Source organism: Carassius auratus, chromosome 41 (genome assembly GCF_003368295.1).
Source record: "Carassius auratus strain Wakin chromosome 41, ASM336829v1, whole genome shotgun sequence".
NCBI classification, from domain to species: Eukaryota; Metazoa; Chordata; class Actinopteri; order Cypriniformes; family Cyprinidae; genus Carassius; species Carassius auratus.
The window spans coordinates 26,562,731-26,582,719 of record NC_039283.1 but is presented as its reverse complement, the minus strand read 5'-3'; the positions used below and the strand labels follow the sequence as shown (position 1 = coordinate 26,582,719).

The window sequence follows — 19,989 nt, the reverse complement described above, 5'->3', positions numbered from 1 at the left end:
GCTCTATGCCATAATTATGATTTACCATTACTTTTTGTGGCAGAAATGGGCTTTCATAATTGCATGACTTCAGAAGAATTGGAATATAATGTTTGGATACAGTTTGGATACATTTATGATGCTTTTTTTGGAAATCAACAGATAGAGCCACAATGAGATTTTAAAGAAAAGAGCTGCGTGAAGATCAACATTTATCTTTCCATGCACAGAATAGCATATGGAATGAAATAAAGGCGAGTTAAAAAAAGACATAATTCTGTAATTTCTGCATGAACTATCCCTTTAAACCAAGGTTTATTAATTCATCGGTCCAGATGTTTTTCCGAGTGGTCACCAAAGCGCTCGAGTGCAAAGGGAACTTAAGATTAGACCTAAATGTTCTTTGATATAAAGTACAAGCAAAAAGAAAACAGGAAACACAATCACAACCAATCAACCTTTTTGGTATAAAATAAAGTCTTTACATGTGTAAATCTCTTGTGCAATCACAATAAGTAAATAGTTGTTTCTCAGGTTTGTTATGTGCACTGCAAACAGAGCATGCCTTGAATGGTCCTCTATGTGTGAGGGATGAAATAATAAACCATTGTAGACATGCACCATCTGTATAATAAATATAAGAAAGGCCATAATGTGACCGGTGTCATATTGCTCCTGAGTCTAATTCCCCAGAGGTAAAACACAACTAGTGATGCACTCGGCACAAAGGCAATTCATGTGAATCAATACAAAAGCATCATGAACTAGAAATGCATCGATGCTTATGAGAACAACAAGAGAAGAGTTTCACCTGAGAGCGACTTCAAACAGAGCGACTGTTTGGTTATGCATAGATCTGTTCCTCTCGTGTGGAATATTATTATTCCATAGCAAATGCCGGAAAGGGAACATTTGCTTCCGAACCGGACATTTGACGGAGCTCGATCCCTCGTCGCTCGGTGAGGACAGTTTTTAGGCTTCACATGATAAGAACAATGACAAGCAGAAAAAATAGTAAAAGGCTTTTTTTGATCGCTCCTTTATTTTGGTTGGTTTTCCTGACGTTCTCGTTTTGGCTTGCTACAGATGATATATATCTGTCTTGTGTTATAGCAGTTAATGATCCTCCTGAGGACAGACGGCTGCTCTCTCAGGGGAGGAAGGGGTCGTCCTCGTCTTCCTCTTCGGCTGCGGGGCCTGGGTCACTCAGACAGCGCATTAACCGCTGCTGCGGCTCCTCGTCAGGAGTCTTGTCCTTCTTCTGTTTCTCAGGAGAGGGGACTTTCATGGTCAGGCCACCGTCGTCCTCCTTGCTCTCCTTCGGCTGGCTTCCCTTCTGTCTGAACTCATCCTCCACGCTGAAGGACTCTGGGTTCTGCGGTGAGGCGAAGTCCACTTTAATGCTGGGGATGTTTTTTGTGGCGGACTTGAGGCCTCTTACTTGAGGGTCTGTGGGAGGGAAGCGGTCAGGAACTGAACAGATACTACACAGACAATCAGCTCTTAACTCCGGAGTTAACTTCAAATACAGCTGAGATCAAATACACTATAAATATTAGACGGAAATTAGAAATGTTGCCTTGGTTAAAAAAGTAATAAAACTACTGAAATAAAAATAAATATATAAAATAGAAAACTAATAAAAAATTGCAAAACATTAAAACTTGAAAACTGAAAATATAAAATTAAAAGCTAATAAAAAATATTACAATATGTAAATAATAATTCAAAGATAAATTTACTTAAAAAGTGTGATTTATTTTATAATTTACAATGTATAAAAGATATAAAGAATTTTACTTTTTACTTCAATTGCATATAGTTTCTTTGTTTTGTTGCAAGTAAAATTCGAATAAAATTTAAAGAGGTTTATGCAAAAAAAAAAAAAACTATTCATCAATATGGGGTTAGAAGATTTAAAATAAGAACTGTAAGCTTACTGCTTGTCAATTTTTTTTACATTTAAATATTTTTTACTAGGAAATACTGAAATCAAACTAAAATTAAAATATAAAAAGATAATAAAAATGTATAAATATTATTATAGTAGATAAACATAATTAAAATATAACTCTGTTACTCAAATATCAATTTAATTAAAAAGCGTACATATAATAACATAATATGCATAATATAAAAATATATATTGATTTTTTTTAATTAAAGTAGAATTTAACAGATTATTTTTTTTAACTTAATGAGGCTTATGCTTCAAACAAGAAAAAAAGGCATCAATATGGGGTTACATTTTTGTTACATTTTTCAAGAAATGTGTATATAATTAGATTTTTTCATGAAATTTTACTGGTCTGTAATTGCCCTTTAAACATATGATAGCCATTACAGAAACACAGAAATTAATTATAACTCATGCCAAAGTACTACAGTTATTTTTACTACTGTGAACCAAAGTATGAAGCTTTCATTAACTTTTTCCCATGTTGATTGATTTCTTAATAGTTAATCTCCATTTACAGCAATTTCACTGTACTAACAACTTGTAAGGAAATCGGCAAAGAGTTGAAATCTGGTGAATCACTAGAGGGCGCTGTGCAATAACTCAATAACTCAACATGCATGATTGTCAATTGACTGCACATTGACTGAGAGGAAAGAGCTGAAGATGCAGCAGAATAAAGCGCCGCCTCACCTGAAGTCAGTCGAGCTCGAGCGACGGACGGAGAATCAGATGGTGGAGCGGGAACAGTGAGGTAATTGTTCATCTGCGATATATGAAAGTACGGTGACATTCGGTTAGGATTAATACAGTGCATTCTATCTTTCAAGACTCAGTGTCAAGTAGCAGTCAACTGAGATTGATTTTTCCTCTGTATTGTACAAAGTGCATGAATGAATTAGGCAATGGATAGCTTCTAGATACTGATAATCTGGTCGTATCAAACCTTCTTTTCCAGATCCTTCATTTTCTTCCGTCTGATGAGCATCTCGTTCCAGCCGTCCTCATACGGATCAGCGATCAGCGTGTGTCTGTTGTACGAGTAGAGCTGAAAACACACAAGAGAGTCTGAGTCTGGCTTGATCCGCATCAATCACACGACTGAAGGAAATAGAGAGAACAGGAAGTGGCGAGCGCTCACTCTCTGGCGTGTCTTCTGCAGGTTTGTGCGCAGGATCTTCCTGATCTCTTCCTCACGAGCCTTGGAGAGCTGCGGCAGCGCACGCTCCTGAGAGGACCTCTTGGGCTGGATATTCCTGGAAAACATTGGGGATCGAAAATATAAACTGAGTATCCGAGAACAAAGGCTTCCAATCCACAAATTCCAAAGATTCTATACACATTCCATTTATTCCTCGTTACAAACATTCTCGAAATTCCACACATTCTCCATGCATTATATAAATTCCTTCCACCTTCCACATAAATTGCATACTTTCCACGTGCATTGTATAAATTCCCTAGACCTTCCAGACTCTATATGCATTTCACACACTCTCTGTGCATTCTCTAAAGTCCATACACATTGCAAAAATTACACATATTCTACCTAAATTCCATGCGTTCCACAAGTTATACATATTCTAGAAATTCCACATGCATTTTACAAATTCTTTACACCTTCCCCATTTTATATGCATTCCATAATTTGAACACATTCAACTCATTCTCTAAATTCCTTACTCATGCCATACACATATATGCATTCAATAAAATTTTATATATTCTACATGCATTAAATAAATTCCTTAAACATTCCACATTCTATATGCATTCCATAAACTGTACACATTCCACATATTCTCTAAATTACTTACACATTCCACATTCTATATGCAATTAATAAATTTCATTAATTCCACATGCATTATATAAATTCCTTCCACCTTCCACATGCATTCCATAAATTGTACACATTCTGCATATTCTCTGAATTCATTACACAATCCATATATTATATGCATTCAATCAATTGCATTCATTCCGCATGCATTAAATAAATTCCTTATACATTCCATAAATTCTATATGCATTCTATAAATTGTACTCATTGCACTCATTCTCTAAATTCCTTACACATTCCACATTCTACAGTATATGCAATTCATAAATTTAATTAATTGTACATGCATTATATAAATTCCTTAAACATTCCATAAAGTCTATATGCATTCCATAAATTGTACAAATTCTGCATATTCTCTGAATTCCTTACACAATCCATGCATTATATGCATTCAATAAATTGCATACATTCTGCATGCATTATATAAATTCCTTCCATAAAACACCTTCCATACATTCCACATTCTATATGCATTCCATAAATTGCACACATTCCACTCTTCTCTAAATTCCTTACTCATTCCACATTCTATATGCAATTCAAAAAATTCATTAATTCTGCATGCATTATATTAATTCCTTACACCTTCCATAAATTGTACAATTTCCACATATTCTATGAATTCCTTACACAATCCATGCATTATATGCATTCAATAAATTGTACAAATTCTGCATATTCTCTGAATTCCTTACACAATCCATGCATTATATGCATTCAATAAATTGTACAAATTCCACATATTCTATGAATTCCTTACACAATCCATACATTATATGCATTCAATAAATTGCATACATTCTGCATGCATTATATAAATTCCTTCCATAAAACACCTTCCATACATTCCACATTCTATATGCATTCCATAAATTGCACACATTCCACTCTTCTCTAAACACATTCCAAATTCTATATGCTATTCTTAAATTGCATACATTCTGAATGCATTATATACATTCCTTAAACCTTCCATACGCATTCCATAAATTGCACACATTCCACTCGTTCCTTAAAATCCTTACACATCCCACCCAAATTGCATATATTCCACGTGCTCGAAATTCTTTACACATTCCAGACTCTATATGCATTCCATACACATTCCAAAGTCCATCAAAAATTCTTCCTTTAAAAACACATTAGTTCCACACATTCTTCATTCATCCCAAACATGCTATAATCGCTCCTTAAATTCAATGCACATTCCTTAAATTCTGTCTACGTGCCATAAATTCTAGCCCAAATCAAGCGTGATTGGAAACACTCACTGCATGGAGACGGTGGACGGCATGGCCGAGGGCAGCTTGGATCCTCCGCCGCTCTCCACCAGCTCGATGGCCTGCTTCATCTCCATCTTGTGGTAGAAGGCGATCAGCTGTGGTTCTTTGGAGCGCTCGCCTGCTATCAGGCACTTCTTCACGTACTTCTTATTGAACCGGTTCAGCCTGGAAAGGAGCAGAAGAGGTGAAGCTCTCATAAAATCATGCTCATCTTTTATCCATTTGATAAAACCCTTCCTCTTGCGTCATCAGTGGCAGAGAAACACTGACGCTTTGTCTGAAATGGATGTAGAATATAACCATCTCTGACCTAAATTTGATCCTAAATCTCACTTTCTCTGTTGCAGCAGCAGGAAAAGATCTGTTCACTCAACCAACTAAACTAATCTGGTTTCAAAAACCCATCATCAAAATACATATCGCATCGAAATCGTCAAGACCAGACTTATCCGTACTTGTCCTTCCAGTGATGGTGTCCGTAATGTCCGCAGATGTCCTCGATGCCGGTTAGCAGATGATCCAAAAACTAAAATCAACAAGATGACAATAGATGTGCTGTAGATTAATAGATTAATGAATGATTATTTTAGGTGCAAGTGTGTGTAAGGATTTGGAAACGAGCAGAGTACGGGTGTTTCTAAAGCATGCAGCGCCCTCTGCTGTTCAAAACTAAGCTCAAAAATCGATTCAAGAAAAAATCGCGATGCATTCGGGAAAAATCGCAGAATCAATGCTGAATCATTTCTCGATTCGCGATGCATCGATTTATTTTCCCAGCCCTATTGTCCTGAATGCATTTACCATTTTAATCTTTTTTTAAATTAGTTTTTAATTCAACCAGTAAATACTACAGCATTTATAAATGTTTGCAATTAAGTTTTTTTTTTTTATGCATTATGGTGCATACTTGAAAAATAAAATAAAATAAACGTCACCATGCAAAAATCATCGTGGGATAAAAATCAGCATCGTTTTCTTTATGCAAAATCAAATTCATTACTGTTACCCTGTAGGTTTGTGTTAAAATATGACCTGGAAACATTCTAGGCAGATTTTAAGGGATTCATTTGGACACTTGGTCTTGAAATGTTTTGATACCTGTCATTCTAAATATATCAAGCAGTGTTTATCTTCTGAAAAACTGTGATTGTACCAGTTTGTGACCAGCAGGTGGCACTCAAACACTCGTCTCCAGTAGCACTGGATGTAATGAAAATACATATAATAATTCACTTATCATAATTATCTCCTCTAACCCAGCCCGGCTTTATTATGATCAGGACTGTGTAATCTAATCACTTCGAGACATGCAGAATATCCAGAAAGCATCAAATATTCCTGAATCAGAGATGGGAGAAACTCAGAGAAGAGCAGAACCTGTGTGTGAATCTCTTCATTAATAGATCGCTTCGTTTCCTGCTTCTTCTTCACCGCCAGGAGGTCCACCAGAGGACGAATGGTCATGCCCTGCCAGAACAAAGAGAGGAGACAAATTGATGAGTGCTATCCTATTGAAATGCAAAACTATGACAGTGGACCCAAACAGGTAAACCTAAAATTGCATGGAAGTCATTGCATTAGAAACTGCATTGCTCTGCTTAAAAAAGCTCAAATAGTAGCACTATTAAAATAATACAATTCAAATCAATAAAGTAGCACTATTTTCAAACAAAGCATTTCTCAAAGAATTCTAAAAACACATCTGCCACCGAATTAGATATAATTGCATAAAATAGTATAAAATTAAAATGGCACATCAGAATGAAATAATATAATTATTAAATAGCCAAATTTTCCATTTAAATATATTCCTCAGACTTCTAAAACAGATTTGTCACCGCATTAGAAATATAAGCACATAAAATAATATAAAATAGCACAATAATATAATAAAATACAAATCAATACAATAGCACTACTGTCGAACAGCAATTCTCAAATAATTCTAAAAACAGATCTGCCACTGAATTAGGTATAATTTCATAAAATAGTATAACATAAAATATAAAATAATTAAAATAGCATAATATAATGATATGAAATAAAAAATGTATATAGCAAAACTGTCCAGCTGAATATTTCTCACAGACTACTAAAGCAGATCTATCAATGCATTAGATATAATTGCATTGCACTGCATAAGATTAAATTAAACTATGCATTGTAACACGGTTTGTGTGTGTGTCTGTGTGTGTGTGTGTGTGTGTGTGTGTGTGTGGGGGCATGTTTTTGTGTCATATCAGGACACAACTCTGTATAATGACATGGGTATGACACAGGTATTACAAGGAGAGGGTGACTTATGAGGACATAACCCATGTCTCCATTTTTCAAAACACTTATAAATCATACAGAATGAGTTTTTTTGAGAAAGTAAAAATGCACAAAGTTTCCTGTGAGGGTTAGGGTTAGGTGTAGGGTTGGTGTAGGGCGATAGAATATACAGTTTCTACAGAATAAAAACCATTACACCTATGGGTTGAACTCACTTTTCATGAAAACAAACATGGGTAGCACCTCCTGTCCTGAGCTGTAATTCATAACGTGTCCTCATCGCTCGTACTACAGTATTCTGAGCACTGATGCTGTGACAGCGTTTGTTACACTATCGAAGAGGGCTTTTCCTTAAGGCCAGATGCCGGCAGAGATCAAGCTACACCGCATGCAGCAATAGCAAACGCACCATCACATCTGACACTGCAGACGGTCTCCACATCCCACTTCCTGTGAACAGCACAAACTCTATGCAGCGAGTTCACAGAGTGTTGCAGAGACCCCAAATAATGCACCCAAGACTGTATGAAAGTCACTGCATTAGACAGAACTGCATCGCAAAAAAAAAAAAAAAAAAAGATAGAAAAAAACCCTGATATTCTCTTATATGCATTGTCCACAAAGAGTTAAAAATAAAATTGCATGAAAGCCAATGCTTTAAATTTAATTCTGCATAATTAATATTACAATATTATAAATTATTATAATTATACAATAAATTTTCCACTGCATTATAATAATAAAAAAACAAATATATATATTAAATAAAAAAATAAATACATAAAAATAAAATAAAATAAAATAAAATCTTGTTACGGCTTTAATTTGTGGAAGGGTGAATTAAAACTATTTGAGAGCGGCGAGATTTACAGTACACTAGATCTGCAGAACAGTTTAGCACAACGCTAAAGCACTCGGACACACTAAAACATCAGTAAACCTGTGGAGATCTGGATCTGATCATGTCTGTGTATTGTAAACAGACTCTACGCTGGTTCTGCTCTCTTGTAGCACAACGCAGAAAGACTCTTGTTACGATATCAGTCATTCAAAACAGAGACCAAGAGGGTCACTTTCACCATTTTCAGCAGCTCATGCATTTGTGAGAGGCATCAGGGTTCCCGCAGCTCTCTCAAAGAGATGTTTTCAGCAGAAACATTAACATTAGGATTGGTGTTTCATCGTAGTTGAAATCTTTACACAGAATTTAATTGATTTGCATTGTCAAATTCACCTAAATTCACCTAATCAGATCTTGAGTAATGCCGATATAATCATTCTTTTTTCTCACAATATTATTCAGACACATCCTTTATATAATTTTATAAATTTTATAAATCAATTTATATTTATACAAAATAAATTATATATTTTATATTAAATAAATGTATATATTTATACTATACACAATAAAAAGTGCATATATTTATTTTTATTATATATATATATATATATATATATATATATATATATATATATATATATATATATATATATATATATATATATGTGTGTGCGTGTGTGTGTGCGCACATATACATAAATTATAGATTTTTTTTTTACTTTTATTCTTAATTCTTTTTAGTTTTATCTATCTCTTAAAAATACATACATTTATACACACACACACACACACACACACACACACATGCACACACACATAAACACTATACAAACAAAATTAAAGTGCATATATTATATCAAATAATTTTTACTGTACTTTTAATTTGCATTTCATTTTATGTTTCTATATATAATATATATATATATGTGTGTGTGTACATACACATGAATTATATATATTTTTTACTTGTATTCTTAATTATTTTTAGCTTTATCTATCTATCTTAAAACTACACACACACACACACACACACACACACACACACATACACATATATAAATACAATTTTATTATAATAAAAGTTCATATATTATATCAAATAATTTTTACTGTACTTTTAATTTGCATTTCATTTTAGGTTTATATATATATATATGTGTGTGTGTGTGTGTGTGTGTGTGTGTGTGTGTGTTTATTTCTATTCTATATTTTATACATATATAAAATATTGTAACATTTTCTAGACATTAAAATATTTTTATAAAATCATTAAAAACGTATAAAATGAACGTGTATCATATCTCAAAGAATCTGGCATCACTCAGCTACACTCAATGCAGAAAACACGGAAGGATCTGATGGGGATTCATCTGAAGGGAAATCCTCCCTGTGCTGGATGTGAGGAGCCGGACACTGACCTGCACAAACACGGTGAAGAAGATGACCGTGATGATGGCGGTGAGGAACATGTTCTTCCTGGGGAAGTGATCACAGCTCAGCAGATAGACCAGGGAGAAGGCGATCGCTCCTCTCAGACCGCCGTAAGCGATGATGAACTGGTCCTTAGACGTGAGTTTGACGATCCTGAACTTGTTGATCACGAAGGTCAAGCCGATTACACCTTTGGATAAAACAAAACATTTCAATAAACACAAGCACTGAGAGAACCGAAGAATACAACCGCTTCTTTAATTACGTGAACTGAAGTCTCTAAAGTCAAAGTTATTAAAATCAAAACACAGTTCATCGTAATTACTTAACGATGATGGACCTTCATATATCTATACACTCAATTAACTTAAATAACAATTGAATACAAAAATAAACAATATATACTTTTTAAATTTTCACTAAAAATAGTATATTTATTTAAAAATGTTATAATACTTTTATAATGTATTTTCATTTAAATTAATATATATTTTTAAAATTTTTAGCAAATATTTCACCTTTTGTATTAGTTAAATTATTTTTATTAATTTCATTTTTCACCTTTTCTGAACCCATATACAATAAAAAGTGTATATATTATATTGTGATATTTTATTTTATTTACGATTTTGATCAAAAAATTATATTTTACATCAAATTAATTATTTAATTAATTTATATATTTGTACACACACACAGCTACAAATAATAATAAAAAAGTTTATTAATATATTTTTATATATAAAACTGAGAAACTGAGATTTTTCAAGTGGTCTCTTAATTTCTTTCCCCCATTATGATTAAAAATATATATATTTAATTAGTTTACTGTAATATATTTATTATATTTTTTGCAAGTATTTAATTTAAGTAATGTAAGTATTATACAACAAAAAGTGTAAATATTATTTAATATCATTTTATTTTTTTAAAGATTTTATTTGATCATATATTTTGATTTTACATTAACTAAATATATATATATGATATGAACATGAAATGCAAATTAAAAACACAGTAAAAAGAATTTGATATATGCACTTTTATTATATGTTTGTATAGTATTTATATTTTATATATAAATGTATCATATCGCAAGGAACTACTTGGAGATGATGGACCTTCCCTGAACCTATGATGTAAATACACACAATCGCACTGACACCCCAGGAGTGAGACTTTCTGAGTTATACTTCTAATGAAGTCTAGTGAATAATAACCAAAAAGCCACACTCACCCAGAACACGCGCCACCAAACAGAAAAAGAGGGTCGCCCCCACGAAGATCCAGTTCCACTCGTGCGGCCCGGCCACCGTCGACACTCCCAGGAAGATGAAGATGAGCGTGTCGCTCACGCTGCTCCACATCTTCAGGAAGTACTTGATGGTGGTGTGGGATTTATGGGAAATGTTGGCCTCCACGTAAGGACGCATGACGGCTCCACATGCGATTAGTCTGAAGACAGAAGATCCACCCACATTACTGACATGACAACATCCTCATATCCTTCCTCCATATCATCTGATATCAAGATTTTTCACAATATTAATTTCATTCAATCGGGAATTGCATGTGTTTGTTTTAGGCCTTGAGAATCAATGCAATCATAACTTTGTTTGTTTTCCATTTTATTTTTTGGTAGATTGTGTTTTACACATTCATCATTAAATACGGTATCTGATTAAACGACTTCATAAACCTTTGTAACCATTCTTTTAAAAACAAATGAAAATATAAAAAAAATTGCATTTTTTCTTTTTTTTAAATTGCATTATATTCCTTAGAAAAATAGCAATGAATAAATGGAACAATTTGTCGTTAGAAGACAGAATCGCGATTTATATATGCACAGATTTTTATGTGCACCCCTAGTTTTCTCTTCCTCTTCTCTAAAGTAGCACAATACGGCCCCGCCCCCTTTGTCACATGTTCCTGGGGGCGGGGTTTATCTGGGTTCATGACCCAGGAAGAAGCTTGTTGTAGTCCCTTACCAGCCATTTTTGTAGGCATTAAACTGCTAGAATTGTAAAAGACGATATCTTGTTTGCATTGATCTTTCAGCGTTGCAACTTTGCAGATATCGTTTATGCTCAAACTGCAACATTACAAACTAACGTTAAAAAAAAGTGAAATAGCAATCAACCACCCCTTTAATTCGGAAAACAAAAATATAATTAAAGCAAAACATTGCATTTTTTAATTTTATTTTATTTTTCTTTATTTTTTTTATAAATATGGTGCTTGTATTCAATAGAAATTAAAACTAAATACTTTGGTTGTATGACAACAACAACAACAATAATAATAATAATAATAATAATAATAATAATAATAATAATAATTACTTCTCTAAGCAATACTAAAATCATAAAATGTAAAAAATGTAACTAATCTTTTAAAATGTAGTCAAATAAAAATATAACACTTTAACAAAACAATATAACATTGCATATTTATTTATTATTAGTCAAATAAGGTGCTGCTAACCTTAACCCAAATAATAGTTTTTTTTATGATATTCCTTACATAATAATAATAAAATAACAATAATACAATACAATGTATAACCACGTTGACAAATACATTAGTAATTTATTTCTGTCGTAATTCAGTCAGTTTGATCCAAGGGCTGATTTCGACAAGCCCTTGCATATCGCAGCACGCCAACAGTTTGCATAACTGTCTGTCAATAACTCATCAAAAAATATAAGCATACGCCCCTTGAAAGGGAACATCTCGGTCAGCCTCATTTAACTCGACATGTCAGGAACTAATTCCACCTCCAGTCGAGACGAGTCTGAAAGGCGACGGTGAGGTCATGAAAAACAGCCGAAGTGACTGGCTTCTGTCAGAAAGTTCAACCTTTGAGAACATTATCAGGGTTGATCATTTTCACTCCTGGGTTCCTCCTGTTCTCATCTGTTCCTCTTTTTAAAGGGCATCTGTGACAACACTTCCTGTGACCGCAGTGAGCTGTGCCTTCCGGAGAATGCTTTGCATAATAGACTAGTTCACAGATCAAGAAAAAGAAATGTGGCATTTTATAGAGCAATAATCATTCGAGACTGTTATGTGTCCATGTGCTGTTTTTAATCAGGGTAAAAACACTTTTAGACAAATAAAAGCAAATGCATGCACTAATAATGATTTTTTTTTTTTTATGTTTGAAAAGTCTCTTCTGCTCAGCAAAATTAATTTTGTATTTGAGAAAAATACAGTAAAATCAAAGTAATATTGTGAAATATTTTTACAATTTAAAATTAGTTTTTTTCTATGTCAATATGTTGTAAAATATAATTTATTCCTGTGATCAAATCATCAATTTGATCACAAATCATCAATCAATAATTTCTGATGTTGTAAACAAGATTCAGTAGGGTTTTTTTTCATGTTTTCCATTTTATTAAATCTTTCTGGATTATTTTTTTGTATGATTTAGTACAAATAACTACATTTTTATTATTTAAAAATCAACTGATATTAATATTACAAATTTACAACAAAAGCTTTTTTTTGTCAGACAAGACGCTGCACAACTTAAATACTACAATGATTTACATAAAACATTAGTTTTTGTAACCAATTTAATAAGCATTTAGAAAAATAATCCAATGAGAAATACAGCAATTACTTGTTATTTTATGTATTCATTTGTCAAATAAGGGGCTTTTATTATTATCAATGTTGAAAACAGTTGTGCTGCTTCATATTTTTGTGGAAACTGTGATGCATTTTATTTTTCACGATACTTTGATAAATCGAAAGTTCAAAAGAAAAGCATTTATTTAAAACAGAAATCTTTTGTAACATTATTAATATCTTTACTGTCACTTTTAATCAGTTCAATGCATCCTTACTGACTTTAACCTATTTCAAAAACAAAGAAAAGAATGTTTGAACAATAATCCTCGGCCCAGCCCTAGTCAGAACGGCACATTAGTATTGGTTTGTTGTTGTGATGGGTGGATCAGTTCGGCGGACCTTGATGCACACTGTGAATCACATCGCTGTCAGAGCTTCAGACTTGCTTTATCATCCGCTCGAGCATCACCAGATCATAACCGACAGCCGTCTTCAGTGCCGAGGTATTGAGCGAGCTCTGACAGCCTGTTACTCACGAGCAGTGACTGATCAAGTGTCTGTGACAAGCTGTTAAATCACTGGATGCTTTCTACTCGGAGAAAAACCTGCCCTGATCGCTTATCTCTTATGCAATTTTGGAGAGTCCTCAGCAAACATTTTCAAAAGAAACAAAACCCCATAAACGTGCAATTTAATTTAATGTTAAAGAAATTCAACATTAATGCATGCTCCTGTGTGTGACTCACTGTTGTACCAAATAAAAAAACATTCTAAAAAATTTCACAAAAAAAAAAAAAAAATCTAAATGGAAAAAAAAATTATATTTTTTTCTTTTTTACATTTTCATTTTTTCCCCATCTATTTGTGCACAATTTATTGGTGCATGTTATTACAAATAAAAATGTTTCAGCAACATGTAAAAAGTCACTTAAGCAAACAGGGATATTATAGTTAATTATATATATATATATATATATATATATATATATATATATATATATATATATATAAAAAATGCATTTTATTTTAAAATAAAACAACAAAAAACTTTTTAGTTTTGTTTAAAATAACTAGTTGCCAAGGCAGCTTTTTAGTTTTAGTGTAGTCTAAAATAACTAAAACTAAAAGTGAAATAAAAATTCATAAAAACTTTATAGTCATATTTAAAAGAAAACTAATAATAAAAAAAAACTCAAATTAAACTAAAGCCATAATAAAACACTTCCGTAACTTGAAATAAAATACAATAACAAAACTTAATTTTTAAGCAACATTTTCTATTTATCTACTTGATGCACTAAAATAACTAAAACTAAAAATGTACCTATATAAACATATTAAATAAATAAATAAAAAATGCTAAAACTTTAACTCAAGTCAAAACAAAAGATAAAATTATTTGCGTTACTTAAAACAAACCTTATCTGAAAAGTAGTAAATGTACTAGATGCACTAAAATATAAAAAGATATATATATATATATATATATATATATATATATATATATATATATTTTTTTTTATTTATTTATTTATTTTTTTTACATTTAAAACAAAGATAAATAAAAATGAAATTTAATTGAATGTAAAATGGAAAAAAATAAAAATAAAAATAAAATAATTCAAATTATGAACTAAACAGTGTATTAGCATCTCACTGATACTGAGACAACACTTACGCCATGATGCCGGACAGATGAAACACCTCGGCCGACAGGTAAGCCATGTAGCTGTAGACGAAGACGAACAGAGGCTCGATGACACGCGTGTGCGAGGTGAAGCGTGACGTGAAGGCCGCCAGGATGCCGTAGATGGCACCCACCACGATGCCACCCAACGACACGACCAGAAAACACACCACACCCAGAAACACATCGGTGGCAGTGATCGTATTGGCATTGGAGAACTCCTCGAAGAGATGATAGAGCACCTGCAGCATCACAGATCAACACCAGCACTGCATTACACACACAAGACATATAGTGCTGCCACCGTACTAAAATTAACAGGCGTTTCATTAAAAAAATGTATTAAGAATTTTAATTAACTTAAAAAATATTATTACTATTTTTACAAATATAAATACAATATATATAGATATATAAAATAATAACAATGTTACGAACCCAGTATGGAAATATAAATACAATATATATAGATATATAAAATAATAACAATGTTATGAACCCAGTATGGGTCATATTTGTATTAGTTGTTATAATATTAATATGCAATAATTTAATTAATTAAAATGAAATTGCAAATTAAATGTCTGTCTAGCTATCTTAATAATAATAATAATAAATTAATTTGAATAAATAATATATATTGCTTATTTGCAAACTGTATTATGTTCATAAAAATATATTTTTCTCTATATCTGTATTTTTGTGTATATATATATATATATATATACACACAGTTATATATATATATATATATATATATATATATATATATATATATATATACACAGTTATTTATATATATATATATATGTATATATATATATATATATATATATATGTATATATATATATATATATATATATATATATATATATATATATATATATCTGTGTGTAATTTAAATAGAATAAATAATATACATCGTTTATATACAAATTATTTATTGTAGCTCACTTCATTTTACATACATATATACATATATATATATATATTAAAATAAATTAATTTTAATAAATAAATAATATACAGTGCTATGTAAAACATTAATTGCAAATTATTTCTCTCTCTCTCTCTCTCTCTCTCTCTCTCTCTATATATATATATATATATATATATATATATATCCACATATTTATTAATCTCACATTTTCTTTTCTGAATTTAAATCACAATCAATCCCACGCAACATTAATGTTTTTAAATATACTTTTATATTGCAATAATTTCGCATTCAATTTTCAAATGAATTTCGCACCAACATAAAGACAGTATATTTTTTATATGGTAATATTTAACCATTGCCTATAGTCATTCCACATACTCACCACAGTGACGGCGTCATTGAGTAAAGACTCTCCGAACACCAGGATGTGGAGCAGCTCGTTAATGTGGATCTCCTCGAACACAGCCAGAACAGCCACGGGGTCCACGGCTGAGAGGATGGAGCCGAATAGAAGACACGACAGGAGGTTCACGTCCCCCAGATTAGCGCTCTGGAGCTGGCAAACTCCATACAGAAGACCACCCACGAAGAAGGCGTTCCAGAGCGTTCCCACCACTGCAAACATCAGAATAGTGCCCAGGTTCTCCGTGAATTGCCGAATGGGCAGGAAGTAGCCGGCGTCGAGGATGATGGGAGGCAGCAGGTAGAAGAAGAAGATCTTGGACTCCAGCACCGGAGGGACTTCGCCCACCAGCTTTATGAGACCCCCGACCAGCAGACCCACCACGATCAGCAGACAGCTCTCGGGCACGATGGAGGACAAGCGAGGCATCAGGTGGAAACCTACACGTAAAGAGGAGCATGGATGCATGAAGACGGCGCACTGAATTCTTTAGGATTTCATAGAAATGGTGATGCTCTGGAATTCATTTTCCACCAGAAACACTGAAACCAAAGTTATCCTAATTTATATATATATATATATATATATATATATATATATATATATATATATATATATTTTTTTTTTTTTTTTTTTTTTTTCTGTACGAATTTGAATATGCAATGCACCGAAATAAAGATCAGAGCTTCTTGAAAAAAAAAAAAAATCTGTTTGAAAAAAAAAAAAAAAGGTTTTTATTCTAGCTTAAAGCTGCAGTAGTTAACTTTTGTAAAAATATTTATTTTTACATATTTGTTTAAACCTGTCATTATGTCCTGACATTAGAATATAAGACGGATAATCTGTGAAAAAAAAAATCAAGCTCCTCTGGCTCCTCCCAGTGTCCTATTGCCATTTGCAGAAATACATCCGCTCCTGGTAAGAAACAACCAATCAGAGCTGCAGTCCGTAACTTTGTTTGTGTTCAAAATGTAGAAAAATGTATATAATAAGCGAGTACACCATGAATCCATTTTCCAAACCGTGTTTTTTGCTTGTCCTGAATCACTAGGGTGCACCTATAATAAGTGTTTATATTCGGACTATTTTAGATTGCTTCGGGGATACCGCGGCGGAGTAACCCAGTACCTTTGTGATTTTTCAGAGACATAAACAGAGAGAAGTAGTTCCGGCTACGATGTTCTTCCGCAAGACGCAAGCAGTTCTGTTTATTGACAGCTAGAGCCTCAAAAGTTACCTACCGCAGCTTTAAAGGTACAATTTGTAAGATATTTGCAGTAAAATATCCGAAAAACACTAGGCTAGTGTTATATATTTTGTGCAGCTGATTACTAACAATATCTCTAATGTTTTTTACTACTTGTAAATCATGAGAAAATTCCCATTCTAAACAGTGACACGGGGCAGTGCAGTCACCTGTCAATGACAGTAGTTCTTCTTCTTCTTAGTTTTATGGTAGATTGCAACCATGGCTTATCAGATGCATACCGCCACCTACTGTATCGGATGTAGAAACCACATGACAACAGTGTTGTGGACAAATGCTGAAGTAGCTTCGCGACAAACTTCAACTAGAAAGAGAAGCCGATCTTGCTTGTGTTTTACTCGACATGGGAGTTGTTTTGATTCATATCTTTACAGAAAACGTATGCTATTATAACGATCAACAAGATTAGTATTATGGGGCATACACACGACAAACGCGGGGCATTGCGTCTCTAGACCTGCGCGAGGACGTGTCTTTGCATTGACTTTGTATGTTATCTACTTGCGCAAATCGTTGAACTCGCGTTAAATCCATGATTTATGTTTCCGTCTGATTTGATGTCTGTCAGCGGTTGGGTAGAAGACAACAAATCCCATCATTCCACGCTCCTTCTTAGCGTCATCAAACCACACGATTCTTATTGTTTTGATAGTGCGCCCTCTAGTGGCAGGTCCTACAAACTGTATCTTTAGAGCATTCTTTTTTTATCTAAACACTTTAATATAGGTAGGTTTCATAAAAATGCATAATTTTGTGCAAAACTACCTAACATCGTCCAGATGTAGTTTTTGATAAGTAGGGCTGCTCGATTATGACAAAAATCGTAATCACAATTATTTTGGTCAATATTGTAATCACGATTATTTAACACGATTATGAGGGGGCCATATGACCAAAACTTTTTATGAGTGATTTATTTAATATTATAATATTAAAATTATAAAATTATATAATACAGTTGATCCTAATATTTCTGCATGTTGACAAAACGAATAAAATAAAATAAAATAAAATAAAATAAAATAAAATAAAATAAAATCGTTAACTGGTGGAAGGAAAAAACAAACACCGGGGTCTGGCTTCCATTCTCTGTACATTAATTAAGATTTAGATTAATATTAACATTAATTAACACAGGACAAATTTGGCTCCTTTCATGCATGAAATATTCACCAGGTAATTCATGGCAATAACCGAATTAAATGCTGATGCGGTGCAGAGCTGCAGCAGAAACGATGTGAGAACTCAACTGTTCTCTGACGTGTTAAGTGTGTGAACCTCAGAGTTGCAGAATGATGTCGAAAGTGTCAAAGCTTCAAGACAGGGTCACAATCAATTGTGTGCAGTTGTGAAAAACAACAACAACAAGGCTTTTCCTAACTGAAGAGGTATTCTGCAGGTATTTAGAGCACGTTTGTTAGAGCCGAATGTTTTTTTGGATAAAGGACACATGCACATACTCTTTGAGAAACCCACACAAATGATCCTGCATGCATCAGGCGACTGCTGAATCAATCCATCGATGGTCAAACATGCGACAAATAGGAAATCTGTAGCTCATATGGAACAGTGATTCATCTGAGGTTTATTTAAAGACTGACGTCGTCTTCATTTCAGCTGAAGAAAGTCATTATAGTTGTCTACGCATCCACATAATCAGATCTGTGTATTACAACATAAATTAAAGCCAATTAAAGCGGGGAGCAATGGATTGGTCTATAATGGATCCGGCCTTTCCAGCTGAATCTAGAGATCAACCTTCATCTGTTTAACCCTGTACAGTTTCTCCACTGACAACCACCCAAAGCAGCCCAGTGTTTTCACTAGTTATTATGCAATCAACTTCACTATTGTATTCATTTGTCTACATGCACATGCATCAAGTGTTTTGAACACAAATAAATGATTAAATAAAATTTAATAATAAAACAAATAACTTGGCTTGTTTCACTTGTTTATCGAAAAATTTAATAACTAAAATAAACAAATGCTAAAAATTATATATTTAACAAAAAAATCTGCTTAGTTTAAATATAAAAGGTACAATATAATGAATTACAAATATATATATATATATATATATATATATATATATATATATATATATATATATATATATATATATAAATTACAATATAATATAATTATTAAATAAATAACTCACTTCAGTTTAGTTTAACTGGATCATTAAAGATTACATTAACAAATAGCTTCTTTGGCTTGGTTAACATAAAAATTAACACAAAATTTGTCTACATGCACATGCATCAGAAGGACATCATTTTGAAGTGTTTTATATATATATATATATATATATATATATATATATATATATATATATATATATAGCTACCTTCTACTTAGTTTATGAACAAGTTAATACACAAACCATCAAAACAATTACAATAAAAAAACTGTTTATAAAAAATAAAATAAACAAAATAAACAATAAAACAAATATTATTAATAAAATTACATTAAATTAAATACAA

General features: G+C 32.5%; 1 protein-coding gene across 1 annotated transcript in view; it reads right to left on the bottom strand.

Annotated features, from left to right (window-relative positions):
• Positions 1-438: 438 nt before the first annotated feature.
• LOC113059462 (sodium/hydrogen exchanger 1-like) overlaps positions 439-19,989 on the bottom strand; it is a 33,100-nt gene continuing 13,549 nt past the window's right edge. Inside the window, exons 2-12 of the mRNA XM_026227995.1 lie at positions 16,210-16,670; positions 14,875-15,125; positions 10,852-11,069; positions 9,602-9,804; positions 6,443-6,532; positions 5,521-5,591; positions 5,054-5,230; positions 3,078-3,192; positions 2,883-2,984; positions 2,630-2,702; positions 439-1,428 (exon numbers count right to left, since the gene is read on the bottom strand). Coding sequence (XP_026083780.1) covers positions 1,130-1,428; positions 2,630-2,702; positions 2,883-2,984; positions 3,078-3,192; positions 5,054-5,230; positions 5,521-5,591; positions 6,443-6,532; positions 9,602-9,804; positions 10,852-11,069; positions 14,875-15,125; positions 16,210-16,670 — 2,060 coding nt within the window. The 3' untranslated portion in view covers positions 439-1,129. The remainder of the gene's footprint in view (positions 1,429-2,629; positions 2,703-2,882; positions 2,985-3,077; positions 3,193-5,053; positions 5,231-5,520; positions 5,592-6,442; positions 6,533-9,601; positions 9,805-10,851; positions 11,070-14,874; positions 15,126-16,209; positions 16,671-19,989) is intronic.